Source organism: Sinocyclocheilus rhinocerous, unplaced genomic scaffold (assembly GCF_001515625.1).
Source record: "Sinocyclocheilus rhinocerous isolate Xijiao unplaced genomic scaffold, SAMN03320098_v1.1 scaffold550, whole genome shotgun sequence".
NCBI classification, from domain to species: domain Eukaryota; kingdom Metazoa; phylum Chordata; class Actinopteri; order Cypriniformes; family Cyprinidae; genus Sinocyclocheilus; species Sinocyclocheilus rhinocerous.
Window position 1 is genome coordinate 248,246 of NW_015667382.1, and position 20,968 is coordinate 269,213.

Here is a 20,968-nt window from a genome sequence, read left to right on the forward strand (position 1 = left end):
CAGTCTCCGCTGTGGCTCCTGTGACCTAAATTCCCAGAATGCATTGCAGCTGTGACCACACATTCCCATTCTCTATTAATTTCTTTGAGACTAGTTGTGCAATAAGTGAGATAATGTAGCCTAAATAACGTTAACATATCTAAAGCTTGCGAAAGTCTATTGTAATCTAAATATTATAGTTACAGCGTGTTAAACTATTTAACGTTTTCTGTGTATTAATTTTGAGTGTAGGCTACGTGATATGTCTGTACGAGGCCACCGTCTGACGTCACGGCCAAACAGGAACTGGCACGGCGCAGTTTATGTTGCTGGTGATTTTGCTCTGAGTTTCTACAGAAACGCTTTTTATAACTGAAACGAAAGTGCCGCAATATGTCACAGGATTTGTGGTATGCATTTCTAAATTCTTATCGTTTATAAACAATTGAGGTCTACAGTTCTGTGTCGTAGAGTTCAGCAAACTTAATTTGCTGTTGCAGTCAGTGGATCTGTATTCAGCCAGATCACTTCAGACTGAAATTATCTCCGTATTCATTTCTTTATTGCTCGTCACACACTGTATTTTAATAAATGATTCTGTGTTTGTGTACATATATATGTTTTTACTCGGCGAACAGCTGATATAAATGTTGCCAGTCCGGTTTGCTGAGATCTGTCACATGATTTTGTTGATGCCAATCTTGTGATTTAAATTACTTGAAAACTGGTGGAAGCTGTGGCAGGTATAAAACTATTTTTTACCAAGTTGACATTGTTTTGTTTTTCATTGTTTAGGTTACAGAATTATGATGCAGCTTGTCGCCTGGCTCAAGAAATTGCAGAAAACATCCATGAAAGAAATAGACAGCTGAGGACTGGAGGAAATCCAGCCAAGGTAAAGACAGGGTTTTATAAAAATATTTTGTACAATAAAATTAAACCATATGTGTCAGTGATCTTTATGCTGTTATATCACTTTTGTCTTTGTCTGTACTTGTAGCTCAACATGACCCTGAGAGCATCATTACAGAAGCTCAAACAGAATATAGCACAGCTCAAGGAGACATTGACTCGAGCTTCTGCTCAACGGCGTATGTATCCTTTCCAGAAAAAAAAAATCGCTTAATACTAATTTCTTGCTTCTCAAAAGCTGAGAGTGGGGTCCAAAGATTTTGAGAGATCCAGAGGAAGAGTGTGGTATATTTGACATTATACTTTAATGTCTTACATTTTTTGCAATTAAATGTGTGGTGAAAAGTTGCTTCTTTCAGTTGAGGACTATTGCAAAAATGAAATCCTTTTTGTCTGTTGCTGATTTTGAGATAGTGATTCATGCATTTATCTCCTCCCGTTTGGACTACTGTAATGCACTTTATTTGGGAGTGAGCCAATCTCTTATTTCAATATTGCAATTGGTCCAGAAAGCAGCTGCGAGGCTCCTTACTAGTACAAAGAAAAGGGAGCATATTACTCCAGTTTTGGAAAAGCTGCATTGGCTTCTGGTTAAATATCGGATTCAGTATAAGGTGTTGTTGTGCGTTTTTAAAGCTGTCCATGATATGGCCCCAGAATATATTACGGACCTGATTCATATTAACTCTGCTAGACCTCAAAGATCATTTAACTGCTTACTGCTCTCAGTTCCGAAAACTAAGGGGGATCATGCATTCTCGGTTGCTGGCCCAAGACTGTGGAATACCCTTCCACCTGACATCAGAGCTGCACCCTCAGGCGATGTTTTTAAATCTCGTGTGAAAACATACTTGTTTTCTATGGCTTTTAATTGTTGACTTTTGGAAGATGTAAATTGTTTTAAATAGTTTTTCTGTTATTGTTGATTTTTGTTTTTATTAATCTCGTCTTGTTGTGTTGCTGTACAGTCCTTTGGTCTACTTTGTAGTGGAAAGGGCTCTATAAATGAAGTAGACTTGAGACATTTTTGCAACAGTCTTGAGGCTGAAGATTGTCTAAATTGTAGTTCATCCAAAGATAGTTTTAAACATACATGCTGTTATTTATTTATTTATTGTGGGACACAAAATGAGACATTTCACACTTTTTAGAAATTTTCTCTAGAAAAGGCAAAAAAAAAAAAAAAAACTATAAAATTATTGCATTCTAGTCATGAAATAAGTGTTATGAAGTCATATAATAGAGTAAACGACCAAGCTGAATTTATTATTTGCTGATTATCCTGCCCTCCAATGAGCTTGTACCTGAAGAACTAGTTCTCTCCAGTCTCTCCACTTTTGAGCCAGTTCTTTTCAATGAACAGTTAATATGGTTCATGGATTAGACTGGCTCTTAAGTTCAGCTCACTGGCATTATGATTCAGACAAAAAGGTTATGTGAATTTTGTTGTTGTTGTTTTAGGAGCTCATAGTGATGGCAGAACTGGCAGAAACTCTGCCAAATTTTCCTTTCATTTTGAACAAAATACCTGTTAGCATACAGGTTTAATTGATATTAGGTTGATTAAACAAACACAGAATCTTAATATTACCGTGAACCTCCTTTAATAATGAGAAAAAAGTGTGATTTCTTATGAGCACCTGTAGGGGGCAGTGTATAATAACAAACCAATGACCGTATGGTCTGAAGTAGTGTGTTTTAGTATTGAAGTACTGTTAAAATATTACTGTTATGTTCATAAGTCACAGATGTTTATGATGATTTAGCAATGGTTCTGTGAGATGAGTATAATTATGCAATCATAAATGTGTCATTTTAAAGCCTTAATGAATAATGTTAGAATGCAAGCTGAAGCAGACAGAAGACAGAACCTTGTTGATGACCTCGCTACCAGAGAAACGAGACTGAACGCCTCTTTTAAAGCAGACATCTCAGAAGCTGAGCCATCAAGGTACATCATTTCTGTGACCACTGAACATTTTGACCATATAAGTTTAATGAATAAAATATACCACAGGGTTCGTTATACGTTATGTTTGCAACATTTATTTATTTTTTTAAATAAAAAAATGCAACAAAAACCGTACATATTTTATTTGGTGTTAATTAAATTTTTAGCAATTTTGTATAATATCATTTGATGTATTGATTATATATTGGCGTTATATCAACATTATTAGCATCAACCTTTTGGAAACATCAGTCATTTCTTAGAAGTGAAAAAAGTTGATTCTTTTAAGTGATTTATCATATTATGGTTTAACAATATTGACTTATTTATATTTGTTTATTTATTTATGTATTTATATATTTATTTATTTAAGGCTAGTGAACATCAACAACCGATTTTGCCCTGTTGATGTTTTTTCCACACAGAATAATCAATTTTCAATTTTTGCCAGAAATATTTAGATTTTTCCTTTGTCTTTTCAACGTTACAGAAAACACACTATAATGAAAAACAATAATAATTGGTTAAAATTTTAGGATTGATATGATGCTTTGTTGTTGTTTTTGAAAGTCTCTTATGATCACCTTGGCTTTATTGATTGGCTAAAAATACAGTAAAAACCACCGTTTTATTGTGTAATATTGCAATTTAGAATAACTGTTTTGTTTTAATATATTTTAATTATTCCTCTGATGGCAAAGTTGAATTTCCAGTAGTCTTCAGCGCCCCATGATCCTTTAGGACTAATTTTTAATTATTATCAATGTTGAAAACAGTACTTTACTCTCACTTTTAAACAATTTAATGCATCCTTCCTGAAAAAATAGGTATTATTTTCGGAAAGTAATAATATTTTGGTGACAAATCAGCAGGTTTTGCATCAATGATGTAGAATACAAAACCAAATGTTCGTGGTTGCAAGGTATATTGGATGTACAAGATCAATGAATGTAAAATGTTCAGTGTCGACACAGCAGTGGCCTGAAAGAGGAAGTGACTGTTCCAAATGACTCAGTCAGCTGGCTCAAAACTCTCTCACTCTGGCCCCAGTTTAGCAGGCCATCCTTATTTGAAGCTGCATAGTTTGATATTCACCTTAATTTGATGGTTATGCAGAACAACAGTAGAGAAACCTTGAACTCTGTGCCCTAGTTAGTCGACCATAGAGGCCTTTGCTTGCCATGTTTCTTTCTTGGCCCTGCAGTAGTGTCTCAAGGTGGAGAAACTTTATGCCAGAAATGGTGCGACCTGTGCTCAAACGGAAGTCTGTGCACACTCTCTGAGGGCTCCAGTTCAGCTTTACTGCTCTGCTGATCAGAGCTGAGTGTTGAACTTCCACCATCCGGACTGTTTACACTTCCCTACTCTCCACTGCTCTCACATCCTCTCTCCAAAATACACCAATCAGAGACTTAATGTGTCACCGCCAATCTCCTGTGCGCTTCTGACTCTCAATCGAAACGACAGCCCAGGAGCCGAACTTCCTCAGCGAAATGAGATGGTCATTATTCTGATTTGACCTTCTCGATCCAGGTTATACGTACTAGGATAGGAAGGCAAAACAACCTGCTAATATATAAAAATCATATATTTTTTAGCTTAATGCTCCATCTGTCTGGATTACTCTTCTTTTCTGTTGTTATTGTAAACTTCAACTAAAACTAAAAAAATGGATGAACTATCCTTGTAAACTAAAATTGATTTGTTATTCATTCGAAATAATAGTGCACTATATTTTCATAGTAATAATACTAAAATAACACTGACACAGAGGCTTCTTCTCTTAAGGTTTGATAGATTGGGCCTTTTTGATTCAGTGGGTGGTAAAGGCTGAGAAGAGGTATTTAGTTACTATCTTTAATGAATAAAATTAAGAAACTTTGAGATCATTTATAGGCCTGATTCCTTTTTTTCTAGCCATCTTTGTGGACTTAGTCCTCTAATTCCTTAACATGGGAGGGCTTAATTTTATCTTTATTGGTCACGTCGCACTGTTACGCTGTGCACACATTTAGCTAAAGAGCGCTAATAAATGACAGTCATTTGATCAAGTTTTTTAAATACTAAATAATTTTTTATGAGGGTGTTAGCCTGGCAGGATTTTTAGGGCCTGGATTCATCTCACTGTGTGGTCTTTGTCTGCCAGTGGGGGTGTTAGCTTTGCTTCAATAAGCTGAAATAGCATTTCACTTTTTTTCCATAGGGCTAAGACCAGGCTTATGGCATTCGTGAAACAATACCTTTGTGGAAGATTAACCTCTAATCAAGCACAAAATGACATGCCGCTCATTTGAAGATTCAGAGTTCCCGACCAGAGTGCCCCTACCCTCCTCCCCCCGTTTCCTCTCTTTTATATTTGATTGTAATGCACAAAGTTGTAATTAGTTAAATAGGGCCTCTAAGAGACGAGGTCTGTCTCCAGGTCTCGCTCCAGTGTGATGCCTCATCTGATTAAGTCTGCGGGCTCTGCGGGAGGTTAATTGGATAAGCGTTAATTCTCACGCCGCTGAGATGGAGCTGAGGAAGTGTAGAGGGGTTGGCGCAAGCTACGAGTTGCCAAACATGTCAGAAAGATTAGGATCCGCCGCTGACCACTTTTCTCGCTGGCCAGAGGATTGATATCAGCTTGGACTTGGATAGAGACCACGCTTCAAAGGCACTGTGTGACTGCCTTGGTACTTTTGTAGATTAGAAAGCTGGAGGAATGGAGAGATTGAGAAGAAAGAGGTCTAGCTCACCAAGCATGTGAGAAGTAAACTTGCTCGGTGTGAGGAAGGATGACAATGAGAGGAACAGATCCAGCTGAAGACTCTTCAGAGGTTAGCGACCTCTCTGAACCCAAATGAAGCTCCGCTGATGCTGAACTAAGTGGAAGAGAAGGGCCATTGTCAGAAACTGGCGCTTATAGTGAGAGGAAGTCATTTGAGTTTTACTCAAATACCTTTTTTGACATGCAGTTTCACCTTAACCTGCATGAACAACTGCATGTTCCTGAAAGGAAACATTAAAAAAATCCTCAGTATAAAAATGGTTATAAATCTTAGATATGAGACTTTGACATATATGAGAGTGCATGATAAAGGAAAATCTAGTTTAAAACACATGTGCTAAGTTTTTAGCAATGCACTCTTTGTATGCATGTTGGATTCATATAGTATTTTCAGAAGTTTCATTTTATTTACTAATAATCTAATAAAAATACACCTTTTTTTCCCTTACACTTTTAGAATACATTTAGGTTTGCACATCTTCATCAGTCATTATTTACTTTAAGTATTATAAGCTATATTTATAAGCTGTAAGTATAGATTTTTAAATTAAGTTAAAATGTGTTTTATACAAATAATATTGATTATTAATTAATAAATATCTTTCATCATATGGAAATTTACAACCTTAACTAACCTGTTTGTGTTATTTAAAAAAAAAAAAAAAAACTCAAACTAATTAAAATGTTAAGAGTTGTGAGGGTCTGCAGCAGTCCTCAATTTCCTGTTGTATATCTTTTTTCTTCATGTTGGTTGCACCACGTGGCTTGGCATTTCTCAAATTGTTATTGTTCATAAATTAACTGGGTCTTTAAATGCCGAAATATTGTCCCAAAGTACTCAATATGGTTTATTTCTAAGAATTTGTAATGAAGCTTTTTTCTTTACTATGATATCAAGACAGTTGTACCATCCAGACATGAAATAAAAAAAAAAACGTATTGGTTTGTAATCAGCGCCATGGATGGATTTGTTTTCACGGGTATTGGTACTTTTGATATAGGCTACAGGAAGCAGGACACCCGTGCAAGCTAGTGACCGGCTCATAACTCTCTGTGCGATGCTGAGCGCTGATAGCTTTTCCAGAAGAGCCTTTAAACTTCACTTCTCTCTCTGCGAGCTGTCCAGGAGCCTCAGGGGGAACAGGTTTCATACATTAATCAAAGAAAAGTACAAAAGCACAACGCAGTGTCTCCACAGGATAACAGGCCACTTCTCGGTTTGGCATGACGCTTTGAAAGCTTGTATAAAAGCCAGAGGCGGTTCATATGCTTTGTGTCCTTGTAACGTAGGGCATGAAAACTCACTCTCCGGGCCCAACAAAGTGGAACCCATATGAACAAATAAACAGAGGTTCTCTGATCTTACAAGGTCCAAAGTAGGGGATGTTGTTTGCTGTTTTAGAAGTAAAAAATAGAAAGATTATTTATTCTGAAGGCACATGAGTGCTACAGATGTGAGTTTGGTAAAAGAGCCTGTGGCTCTTGAACAACTCACAGACATGCTTCGAAGTTTATTTACATTTGTAAAGTAGATGATGTGTGTCCATTTGATGTGTGCACGTAGCTGTTGATTGACAGTGCATGTGGAATAACTATAATATTGCACTGTGTATGTAATCTAGTTACTGTGTGTGTATGTAATGAGAAAGTTGACTTTGTGTATTACAGTGATGACTGCTGAATTCATAAACGCATGTTCATACATAAGTTTTTGTGTTTTATTAAAACAATAAGCTAAAAGAGGCTTGTGTTACAGCGATTTTACTTCTGCAAAATAACAGTGCACTCGGTTTCTTTTGGTTTTCGTAAAAAAAAAATATCTTTAAAAATGATATGTTAAGATTCTGTGTAAGCCTTTCAAGATAGACCTACCGTGAACTCCAATATTATTAATCTATGGTCTATGCTTCTGTTGAAGCCATCAGATGTAAGCATAATAAAAAAAAAATGGCTAATTCCAGGTGAAACAATTTAGGACAAACAAGCCCATTCCTATGAAGCACAGTGAATGTGTGCTTCCTAGACTCTAAAATTTCGGTAAGATTTAAATAATAGTTTTATTCGGCAAAGATCTATTAAATTGATCAGAAGTGAAAATACAGATAGTTTTACATTGGTATAGAAGATTTCAAATAAATGCTGCTCTTTTGGACTTTCTGATTCATCAAAGAATCCTGAAAAACATACATATCTAGGTTTCCACAAAAATATTATAAAATTTGAAAATATTTGTGCTGCATAATAAGTAATGTATCTTATGCAGTTCTGAATATTAGAATAATTTCTGAAGGATCATGTAACACTGAAGCCTGAAGTAATGGTAGTTGAGTGTTCAGCTTTGCTCTTACAGGAATAAATTCAATTTTATGTATAAAGTATATTATAACAGAAAATAATTATTTGTTTAATTGTAATTAAATTTCACAATGCTGCTGTTACTGTATTTTTGATCAAATAAATGCAGCCTGTGTTAATAAGAGACTTAAACATTCAAAAATCTTACTAACCCCAAATTTTTGAAAGGAAGTGTGTATTTAGCACTTATACTTATAACCACAGGCTATAAGTCAATAGTTTTATATTATACTTTTTTTCCCCCCATAACAACCTTTGTTAGTGAATCATGGGAATGTGGTGCATAGTCTCATAAAAGTTAAGTACACAATATGATACTTTTCGCGTACATTGATTTTCAGAATTTAGAAGAGTCTGTGTAATAAACTGACATGATACAATGTGTATCTCCAGGTCAAGTCTGATGACAGGGGGAAACGGTTCGGGGCCTGCCGTGAACCCGTGTCTGGTTAATGAGTCTGAGGAGACCAGAGGACTCAGCTTTGGAGAAATCAAACACCAACAGCAGCATATTATCGAAGGTATATCGCATATGATTTCTTTGAAGTCTTTCGGTCTTATAACTAATGTGGTATTTGAAATTGTTTTTAGCTGGCAATTATCTGTCCACCTCTTTCTGCTGTCATTTTGATGGGATGAGACATTAGAAGAAGCCCTTTTTTGAATTTACGCCCCCATTATGAGATCTGCTACTCATTTGAGAATAGCAACTGGTAGGAGTTTTGAGAAAAAGCAGGAGCCGTTTTGTCTACCCAAGTTATACTTTTAGCTTCAAGGTTACTGCTAAAGTACCTTGTGGCTCACCGTTGCAGCTGCTTCTGTCAAAAATGATATCAGATCACACTGTGTGTCATTTAAATGTCACAGATGCCAACACCCTGCTGCTAATGGTTTTCTCTCTCTCTGTGAGGCTCATTTAGATGGAATTTATGCACTTTTCAATTGGTTTTCTGACCCACATGAGATGAGCATTTAGCTTGTCCTTCAACTCCTGATGATTTACATGATGTTAACCACAGGAACATAAAATATGCACGTTAAACCATTTTTGGATAAATATGTGCCCTTTTGTCTTTCTTTTGTACAGTTCTGTCTAAATTTGTTTCTATTCTCATGTGTCTTTCTCTTTAGTTCAGGATGCTGGCCTGGATGCTCTGGCTGCAGTCATAAGTAGACAAAAACAGATGGGTCAGGAGATCGGCAATGAGCTAGAAGAACAGAACGGTAAGAAAAAAGTGCAGTAGCCTATATGTGACAGCTCTGGCTGAACATTCAGATGTTTTCTGTGAATAACGTCTAATTTGCGGTCAGCTTGGCTTTACTTTGTCACACCGCTCTCTCGCTACACTACATATGATGTCATTGGCTCTAAAATGAGCTGAGGCTGGGGTTAAAGTGGAAAATTTGGAACAGGTTACTTGGAAACCCGCTGTCACCTGGTCTATCAAGTTTTTTAACTCCTTCCTGCTGCAATGTGTCAAACATATTTTCTAAACATGAGACCTGTGTCCTTTGCATAGAGACATCACATTATTGTGGCGAATCTATTTGAGTTGGAATGTGAGAACATGGAGGAATTACATAGTGTATGATGATGTCAAAGTCACATGGAGGAAACTGAGCTCAGATCAGTAGTCTGTGACCTCATCTAAAGGCTGCAGCTGATTTGAACTGTCCCACACTGTTCTTCAATCTGTCTAGCCAAGCTGGTAAAGTGAGACATGCTAGACTGGGGAAAACTATAATTATCAATTTTTGAAGTGAGATATACTATCCTCCAAGATCATTTTGCTGAAATACAATATTTTCTCAAAATGATCAGCAACACAAACTAGAGATGACTTGTCAGGGTTACAACAGCCAAGGCTGTATATATTTAATACTGTAATACTGTGAAATATTATTACAACTTAAAATAACTGTTTTCTATTTTAATATGTTTTAAATGCCACTTCCGATCAGTTTAATGTATTCCTTCTGAATAAAAGTATTATTTTATTTAAAAAAAAGGATCTTCCTGACCCAAACTTTTGAAGGTTAAGAATTAAGTGGAATTTATATTATAATTGTAAGTTTTGTCTTTGTTAAAGCTCTGTTCTTTTCTGCTTAACTTTGTCTGACAAGAAACTAATCCAACAGGTGTTACTGACAAGCAAATACAAGTCTTTTGACCTTGAGGACCCTGAAATATAGATAACGGTTATCTGTAACTTGTGTTGAAGACAACACAGGAAACAAATAAAATTTAAACAGCAACAGCAAATGTGAATTAAAATGCATAATGTCAAATTTACTGAAAGTTAAAAAAGTTTTTTTTTTCTTTCAAATTTAGGTATTCAAGAAACATTTCTTATTATTATCAAATTGTAAAACAGTTATGCTGCTTAATATTTTTGTGGAAACTGTGATGCCTTTATTAATTGATGAACAAAAATTTCAAAAGAACAGCTTTTTTTGAATTAGTAGTCTTTTGTAATGCTGTCACTTTTCTAAATTTAATGTGTTCTTGCTGAATTAAAGTATTAATTTCTTTAAAAAAATCCTACTGACTCAGTCTTTACAACACAGCATATCATTGTCTGTTTTAAAACATTTGGCCAATCAGATGAGTGTGGGGGACAACATAAGCATGTTTATGTATGGATAAGCGTATTGAGTGTCTGTATTAGCTGTGTATAATTAATGTTCCTAAACTTTGCGTTCTGCAGCTGCATTGTAGCGAGAGAGTGCATCCTGTGTGAATTTCCTGTTAGGTCTCACACTGATATAAACAACATAACATGTTGTCCTGTTGCTGGAACAATTAAGGATTTCGAGCTTGCAAAGGAAGAGCAGCCATCAGAAACATCAGAAATGTTCATGAAAGCTGCTGGACCACAATTTAAGTGTAAAAATGTACATTAACATAATTAGACAAACATCTCAGTTGAAGTCAATTCTGCGTCCATGTAACTTGTCTAAAAAAGAAATCCTTATGCAAGTTCACCTCCTCCCTGTTGCTTTTGTTGGCATTGTTACCAAGTATTGTTACCCACAATACTTTTTCAGGGGGCAGCGTAATTACTATGGACCGCTTCCAGTGTCACTACTCTTTCCTGTCTGCTTCAGCAACTGGCTTCTTGAAAAGAGTACTATGTTTGGTACTTTTATTAAATAGAGATGATCAATTACATTTACTTAAAAAACAATGGAACCGTTTTGTATGTGGGTCCAGAGATTAGTTATATAATATGGTTTTACATAGCCTAAACAAATCTCAGGTTCATCATTATGGTGACCTTCTGTTGGAGACTAATGCTGGGAATTGCAGGCACTTGGCTGCTTTTCACTGTCTCTGCCCCGTCTCAGTCTATTCAGGACTCAGTGTGATTGATTTAGTCTGCTTCTTGCCTCCCCAACTAAACATAAGAGTGAGAACAAATTATTTGAGCGGGACCTTGATTTTTCTCCCTTCTTTTTCTAAAGCGTGCAGCGTCATTGCTTCCTAGAACAGGAGGTTTAAAGCAGTAACTGAGATTGGATGGTCTCTGTTTCATAGGCTCACTTTTGAGAGCTGATAGAGTTACTGTTCTGTTCTGCTCTACAGTCCAACAAACCTCCCCTGAATTTCATCTGTAAGAGTCTTGCAGATATAACCCACGATATATCCCATGTGCGCATTAAAATCCTGCTTTCTTCTGGAAACCAGCTCCATGAAAAGCTGTCACAGAAGGTCTTGAGCAGAGTCCTATATCTCAAGACTCAGCGGAAGGGATTCCTTCCAAACTGCTGTAACTTTTGTACTTCAGATGCACTTAAATATTTTATACAACACATGTGCAGTGTTTACAGAAAGCATTCATGTTGTTACTTTTTTGTCCAAATTATGAACCTTATAACTCACTAAAATAATTTTTCACCATTGAGTAAATTCATAAGTTCAAAAACATTTATGATTAATTCTTTTTTTTTTTTACACAATTAATGCATTAATTGTTTTTCCACTTCCTGAGTCTATGCTAATGCTAAGGCACTGTCACATTAGCTAAATGTATTTTGTGGGCAATAAAGGTTGAGTCTTGGTTGTTCTATATTTAAGAACACAGTACGTTTGAGTAATTCTATGAGCTTTATGTATTGGAATTTTAAACTCTTCCAAATTAGCATTTGCACAATGTATTTTCCTGATCATACTGTAGTTTGGATTGAAGTCTTGCCTCTGACTGGGTCATTCCAGAACTGCTAACTTCTTTTTTCCAAGCCATCCCTTTATAGTTTAGCTGTGTGCTCTTGATTTTTGTTGCACTGGAAAATTAATCTTTACTCTAAATGCAGATCTCTGACTGACTCAAACAGCTTCTATCCCAGTCTTTACCTGTGGTTTATTTGTCTCTATCCATGTTGGTCTTGGTGCCAACAAGGTTTCCAGTTGCTCCTGCTGAAAAGAGAATGATGCTGCCACTACCATACTTGATGGAAGAGACGCTGATGCCTTGGTCTTGGGCCATATTTGGTTTGCGCCAAACAGTCTCCTTTGCTTTAGGTGAATCGACTCGACCCTGGACTAATCAGACCACAAAATTCTTCCAGAAGGTTTGGAGTGGCTTAAAAGTTTCGTCACGTGGCTTCTAGAAAACTTTAGCCGTGATGTAATGTCTGCCTTTTTCCGAATTGGCGTTCTTGTAGCCATTCTCATGAAGAGAGGCAGAATCAGTGAAGTGTCGAAAGAATTGTTGAGATCTACATAGTTTCCCCCATTTCATCCAAAGAACTCTGCAGTTGTAGCGGGCCTCTGATCCTTTCTCTGGCAATTTACCTTCTGTCCTTGATTAGTCGATCTGGTAGATGGCCTGATCTTAGTAATGTTTGGATTCTGCCTTGCTTTTTCCGTTTGGTTACAACGGACATCACAGGTGTCCTTGGCAAAGTATTTTTAGTAGTATTTTAGTATTTTTATAACCTTCTGTTGGACGTTTATTCCTCAAGACAATTTCGCTCTACAGGTGGTTCCATGGTCTACATAAAAACACAGTACTGATCCGATCTGTTTGAGTTGTGAGCTGTCCCAATAGATTTAACTCAACAACACTTGATTAATTCAGGGGTCATTCAGAGTTGGTTTTTTGACTACTTTTAAACTTGATTGATTTCCTTAAAACCAAAGCGCTCATGGTGTGGAACACAACAAACAAAAACATCTGTCAGACGCATGTGTATGTAGACCAACAATTAAAAATTAGTGCAGCTGGAACGCTATCTGAACGCTGTGTGAAGTCTGCCTGGACAGATTGACAAGCATAGTTAAAAAATGAATCATAAAATTATCTTAATTAAATATGTTGTAATTTGACTTTGTAACAGAGCAAAATGTGAGATTTTGCGTTCTAAATTGGAATCTGAACCTAGGTTCTTTTTTTTAAACTGGCATCTTTTTTTAAAACTGGCATCTGGGGTCTGCAAGAGGATGCTAGGAGGTTATTTGGTAACATTTAGAAGCCATGTTACCATAAGGTATTAATTATTCATATTTTATGTTTGCTTTTTTTTGTTTTTACAGAATGTATTTTTGAAAACATTTTCTTTAGAAAACATCAATATTGTCCACATAGTAAAAAAAAAAAAATCTGTGAGATTTACGGTAAAATGCCAGCAGCTGTGGTTGCCAGAACTTCCCCGTAAAAAAATATGGTAGCATAATTTTTGTCACCATTCACTCGGGGAGCAAGGAACGAGGAAACGAGGAGTACTTGAATAACACGGTCTTTAGTAATCCACAGGAAAACCGAGAACAAGGAGGACATTCAACAAGTAGACCCGACAAACAAGAACTGAAAGGACTAGGGCTTTTAAAGGCAGGATAATTGGGGAGGAACGAGACACACCTGGAATCAAATTAACACAATCAACATGAGGAAGAAACTGGGTCACCGGGGCAAAAAAACACACAGAATAGTCCATAATCCTGACAATTTTAGGGTTTACAGACTCATCTTAAATTCACAATAAAAAGTATTTCATTTCAACTGATATAATGTTAATATACCAACCTGTTGAAGTACTAATATCTGTTTTGAACCATTGTAATACACTAATAACCACCAAAAACAAATGGTGATTAGAAAGTCACATGATGAATGAAAGCTCATCACAAGCAGCTCTTCCACAAGCTGAGAACGAAAATATTAATATTTTATGTTTCTGACTACTTTTAAGAAATGATGCATGGTAAAGCGCATTAAATCATTGAATAGCCTGTAAAATTAGCAATTAAATATTTTGAAATGTGTTATTTGTATGAAAGCAAACACCATCTTATAAATCATCAGATATGGTGAATAAATACCATATTAGCCACGTTATTAATATTTAAATATTAATATTCAGCTTTTGACCACTAGCATAACGACAAATGACCTGTAGCCACTGCATGTGTGGCTTTATGCCTCTTACGCTACTAATTACGTCTTTTGGCTATTACTGACACACACACACACACACACACTTAAATTGCAGTCAAGACCTCAGATACCACAGTGACATGTCACGTGACGGTAGTGTCATTAGGATTTCAGAAGATCAGCCCATCATTAATGGTGCTGTCTAGCAGTAGAGGAACAACCCAAGGTCTTCATCAGAGAATTGAATTGCATTGGGTTGATTTGTGTTAAAGCTCCAGTTTCCTCAGATCAGGACTTGTGAAACGTATTCACTGTTTCTCTTTTAACTACATGAGCTAGCGCCTATAAAAACCCACAGCTCCTTTTCTATAGAAAGACGATAGTGTTTTTTGGTGTGCATTATTTGAGAGTGATCGTCTGAACATGACTATATATCCAGAATTAGGCATCACTGTTCCAACAGCGTGTTTTAGCCGCTCCATTACAGTCTTGTATTATATGACATAATCGACAATGTAAAAAGTAATAAGATAGTTTAATGCCCTAAAAGAGACGGCAGAAAATGGATCGCTTTTACAAAAAAGGACAAGAAAAAAGCTTCTTCCTGTTGCCGTATAACCTTCTTGTCCTCTCGCATGTTCTTTTTTCTTTGAATGAATTTTTTCCCTCCTAAAAACACTCTAGTTCTGTTTTACTGTAAATAGATTAAACATTTGATGTAGGAATTAAGAGGCAGCAATTATGTCCTTTTAAGGCCAGGGCTGTTAAAGGTGGTCAGTAGTTAACATGACTCTGAAGCTTCCTGCTGACTCTTGAGTACTGTCAACATACTGGCAAAACTGGCCCGGTTCAGACATCCTGATATCCTGGTTCTGACCATTTAACCAGAGCCGGAAAGTCAAAAGGGAATTTACGTGCCCTGGTCATTTGACTGGTACTGAGCTATTTTAAGGACAAAGTGAATGTATTTAAATGTGTATTACTGCACTTAAAGGGTTAGTTTATCCAACTTTGAAAATTCCGTCATCATTTACTCACCTTCATGCAGTTCCAATCACATCAGACTGTTTTCATCTTCAGAACACTAATAAACCTGAAGACATTTACAATTGCTTTATAAAATTTGGATAAAACCACTGAAGTCACATGGCTTACTCACAGTGCCTCTTTTTGAAGCTTCGATTACAAAGACATTCAATGGATGGACATCAGATTATATTAAAAATATGTAGTTTGTGTTCTGAAGATGAGTGAAAGTCTTACAGGTTTGGAGCAACATTAGGGTGAGCAAATGATGGTTGGTTTTTATACAGGCCTATATCTCTATAGGCATAGAGTAAAGGGTTCAAAAGAAAATAAGATTGAAAATCTGAATTTCAAAATTTAATTTAACCTGGAATTATTATATATTGTTTTTGAGGTTCTTTACTGCTTTTTACGCCACTAATTAAAGAGATAGTTCACCCCCAAATAAAAATTTTGTAATTAATTACTCACCCTCATGTTGTTCCAAACCCATAAGACCTTTGTTCTTCTTTGGAACACACATTAAGATATTTTTGATGAAATCAAAAAGCTTTCTGGCTATGCTTAGACAGCAACAGCAATGCATCTTGTGCCTTATTTTCAAGCAGAGGAACGCAAACGCATGCGTCATGGTACTCTCGTTAACGTGCTTCGAAAACTGACATGGTAGAGAAGAAATTGTTGAATAAAATAAATCATTGCTAATAAATAAATCATTATTTTTGTTTTCTTTGCACACAAAAAAAATATTCCCGTAGCTTAATAAAATTAAGGTTGAACCACTGATGTCACATAGACTATTTTATCGATGCCCTTACTATCTTTCTACCTTTTGTGTTTTACAAAGATGAACAAAGGTCTTATGGGTTCGTAACGACATGAGGGTGAGTAATTAATGATAGAATTTCAATTTTTGGGTGACTGTCCCTTTAATTAAGCAAATTTGTACAAAATTTGTACAAAAGGAATATTGTACCAACATTTCCTTGCTTCCATTGAAACATGCAAGATTCTCTTTGGAAAATTGCCATTTTACTGGATAACATGAATCACCAGCTTTTGCTCAAATTTGTGGAGTTCATTCAGATTGAGTAAGTCATTAACACAATGAGGGACATTAAATACTTAAAAAAAATAATAATTAAATTTTAGAAATGATAGCTTGAGGGGAAAAAAGATAAACAGAAGCATTTGCACTAGTGGTCTTAGATTTTTGGACCCCACTGTAGCTATATGTCCACTTTGCTGATTTGCAGATGAGCCAATCACCCATTACGTTAACATGAAAAAATGCTTTATTGAATGAACTCTATATGTGTTTTACACTATACTGTCTAACTGCAAAACCCTAAGAAAACAGACTCAATTTAGCTTCCAAATACAACATGGCAGCAATTATTCCTCTGTGTATTACAAAAAAAGTCCTATATCAACAGAGTGTTACTTTTTTGTGTTGAAAGTCAACATCGTTTGAGTTTATTGGTGTGGATGTTTCTCAGATATTTGGCCTGGAACTATGACATCAGCGCGTGTCATTGGCGGGTGAATTAGTGTGGTTATTTGTGATGACTGTGCACTGCAAAATTACCTTTTTTTTTTTTTAGAGGGCAAATGAAGTTGAAGTTTGCTGGGTCAGTACAAGGTGCCTCGTGTTACTGGCAATACAAGGGTCATAGTGGCATGCCAAAAGTTTCTGTTATTTGCTGTTTAAACGTTCATTGGTCTTTGGGAGAGCATACTTTGCCTAGGGTGGTTGCTTTTAACCTGGGCAAGTTCATTTATATTTTACACCCTTTTTAGTGTTGTTCAATCAGCATTATCTAAATATGGCAATTTAGTCCTTATAGGGATCTCAGTGTGTCCTTCTATAAGGCCCTCAGAAGAATTAGTCACTTCTGTTTGGTTTGTTACCCACCTTAACCTCTCCTCATATTTTATAAATAAACCCATCTGAAGAAAATGCAGTCATGTGCTAAATATTTCTAAGATGGTTCTCACACTCACTGGCTTTTTCTCATTTAGCTAATAACCCTCATCTCAGTTTTACATCTGAACGGACTCTATTTTGCCAGTACTTGTATAGGAAAGAAACAGCACTTCTGTTGAGACGAGTTTAAAAACGCTCCAAAACTGTCATGCTGCAGTGATCCATTGTAAAGACTACGATGATTCCTTCAGGATGGAACCATTGTGACATGTTGTTTGTGTTGAGGAACCGAATGCAATGTGATTTACAAGCTGAGGTTATGAAGGGCTTTTCCTGTGTGCTTCATGTGTAATGACCGGTCTTTGTGCTGATAGATATGTCACATTTATACTCGAATAGACTGTGGTGAGGTCCATAGAGGAAGCAGACGGGCTCAGTGCATGGCAGATCTACTGCGGATAGAGAGAACGCCAAAAGTCATAAAGCAGTCATAGAGATAAAAGCTGAGCTGGAGGTCCAAGAGCAGAGTGAATCTAGAACTTCCCATTTATTTGTTTAATATGTCATCGTTGTATAGGAAATGGTTGTCATTAAATCAGCATTTGGAAAGAAATGAAAATTACTGCTTTGCTCAAGTGCACATGCTGTTGTTTTTAAAGGAATAGTTCACCCAAAAATGAAAATTCTGTGATTGTTTACTCATTATGTCATGTCATTTCACAACCGTTTTAGGTTTTTTCCTGAAACATAAAAGATGAATTTGTGAGAATACACTATCATTCCAAATTTGGTGTTGGTACTGTTTTTTTTTTTTTTTTTTAAAAGCTTACTAAGGCTGCAAATATTTATTTCAGCAGCCATTACTTCAGACTTCAGTGTCACATGATCCTTTAGAAATCATTTTATATGCTGATTTGGTGCTTGAGAAACATTTCTTTTAATCAATATCTTATATTGAAAACAGTTGTGGTGCTTGATATTGTTGTGGAAACTGTGATACATTTTTGATCAGGAATATTTGATAAATAGAAAGTGTCAAACTATTTATTTATTTTACATAAAAACCTTTCCTGCCACTTTTGATCAATTTAATGCATCAATGCTAAATAGAAGCATTTATTAATGTCTTTTTCAAAAAATGTTTAATTTATTTCTTTATTTCTCTTCTCTTGTCTTATTCAGCAAAGCACAAACTAACAACTTTCTAGCCTTCTGTCTGACCAGTACTATTTCCCAACCAGAAAGATTTATTTTTCTGAGTACAGTCACCTTTTTATTTTCGAAACCCTTTTTTTATACCATAAATAAACTTATCACAATAACAAAATAAACAATAATGCAAGAATTAAAGAAAAATAGAACAAAATCATAATAAATCTCTTTTTATTTGGAAACATACTTGGAAACCAGTTACAGTATATAAGTGCACTTCTTTTGACACTGAGAGTTTAAAACCAAACAAATATGACTAAAATTAAAAAAAAATTGGGAGAAATCCATATATCTTTGGGTGTTTCCTTGCAGCAAGGCTGTTGCATCTCACACAGCTGTGAGATGCTTGTGCACGTGGGAAATGGCCTCAGTTATATTCCTGGCATTAGGAGACCTTTAGTAGTCTGATATCTTTTACACTGCACAAATACTGTCAGTAGTTTTTGAAGGACTGTAAAGTTTATATAAAGGCAGGGTGCAGTAACTAACGAGTCTTGTGCTTTGTAACTTGGTAACTGAAACAAAACAGACAGGAACTGCAATATTTTGCAGCTGTATTTGATTGATTTCAGGCTTTTGAATTCCTGATGTTCTGTTTAAATATTTAAAGGCTTCATATCATCTCCATGTTCTGATTTACTACCTTTTTTAACATTCCTATTAAAGGCATGTCACTTTTTCCATCTCTGACAGACTTCTGCACAAAGGGCAGCGTATCAGACTGTGATTTTCAAAGCTGAAGAACTGTAAAAAGTCGAAAGATGTTGTCGTTGTTGGCTTCTGTTGTCATTCTGACTTGATGGAATGATAAAGAAACAGAGACGAGACAGTGGGAAGGTTTCTCCATCTGCATCTCTGGGGCAGGCCTCTATCCATCATGTCTCATCTCATTCTCTCTTCATCCCTACTTTCCTCAGTGTCGGCCTGTACAGAGTGACTTACAATAAGATTAGGGGGCCTGAACCAGGCCTCCCAGCAGAGACCCATGAATAGAGTGTGTTTGGGACGTCTGACGACTTGTGTAAAGGTAGCATCATCAATCACAGCTCTTTTTATTCTTCATGGTTTGATTCATTCACCAAGATCTTTTTTCTATGGCTATCCCACGTGAAACAATACAGCAGAAAAGTTTTTGTTGAAGAAATGACCCACAAGGAAATTCTAATCACATGTAGTTAAAATGAACATGAGTTGTGGTTTGTCATATTGTCATCCTGACAGAGATATGAGAAAGACTGAATAAGATAACGATGACTCTAGAACGATGACTCTAGAAGCTCTAGATTTATTATAATCGTCAATGCTGATTACCCAGTGTCATTTTGGTTGGAAGCATGGATCTGGAAATGTTTGTCATGGTGATGTCTCTCAACCCACAAGACGTTATTTCATGAGATGCTGAGGGTCAGGACTCATGCATGCTGCCAGTTGTGGTTATATGGTGAAGCCATACACTGAAATGACTTAAATGTTTCCTTATGCGGATGAACTTGATGTTGGCTGATATAAGGGTTTTTGCCATTTAGTAGATTTTGGATGCTCATGATAGTGGGAATGAAGTGTGACAACATTATCTCTGTTCCAAAACCTAGAGAGCTTCCCCCTTAAGCATTGTTGTTCCAAATGGTTCCAACTTAATTTTTAGTTCCAACTTATGGGGCTTTCACACTGGCAGTTTAGTTCGAAACAGGGTCCCCAAACCTGATACTGAAGAAGGTGGTCTGATTTCGGTAGCAATGGAACTGTGCCATGAATATGAAAGCAACTCTGACTCGGGTGCACACTTGATCAGGTAGTAAAGTAACCCGTGCATGTGTTTTGGCCAATGACAACGTCATTAGTTCAGTAAAACACATGTAAGGGATGACAGTGGTGATGATTTACCTTGGATACGAGCAAGAGTGAGCGTACAGTGTAATTGCGTATAGTGAGTGCAATCAGAGTAGCAAATGAATGGCTCACAATCAGCTGTGTTTGCATACTTCATGCGACACACAAACAGTAAACGCAAGTGTTGTTCACTTTGCTGCGCATAATAACACCAAATTAATAATAAAAACCACAATGTATTCACCTGCATTCTGTTTTGTATAATGCAGTGTGCTCGTTTGTGATGACATAAGATGAACGCAGACGCACCAGGGTTTGAAAGAATCGAGTGTCAAACCAAACCGACACTGCGGGGGGCGACAGGAACAATCAGCAAACATGCCCAGTGTGAAAGACCCCTTAATTTTTCTACCTTCCTTAGGCCAAGTTGTAAGCCAGCCCTTTTCCTTCACAGAGGATTGCATTGTGAATAACTAATCCAACATGGTGACTATAATAAATATAATTCATTTAGTACAAGTATTGATAAAATGTGGTTTAAAATAAATAATTTAAAAAACATTATTTTACCACATATGTGTTTGTTATATTTATATTTATCCTTATTAAATTGTCATACTTTTCGTGTC

General features: G+C 36.2%; 1 protein-coding gene across 2 annotated transcripts in view; it reads left to right on the forward strand.

Moving 5' to 3' along the window:
- The first annotated feature begins 270 nt into the window (after positions 1–270).
- Positions 271–20,968, forward strand: part of LOC107733906 (syntaxin-8-like) — an 85,977-nt gene continuing 65,279 nt past the window's right edge. For both annotated transcript variants that reach the window (XM_016545750.1, XM_016545751.1), the window contains exons 1-6: positions 271–389; positions 775–874; positions 980–1,074; positions 2,732–2,842; positions 8,361–8,488; positions 9,099–9,191. In XM_016545750.1, the coding sequence (XP_016401236.1) occupies positions 373–389; positions 775–874; positions 980–1,074; positions 2,732–2,842; positions 8,361–8,488; positions 9,099–9,191 (544 nt within the window). In that variant the 5' untranslated portion in view covers positions 271–372. The remainder of the gene's footprint in view (positions 390–774; positions 875–979; positions 1,075–2,731; positions 2,843–8,360; positions 8,489–9,098; positions 9,192–20,968) is intronic.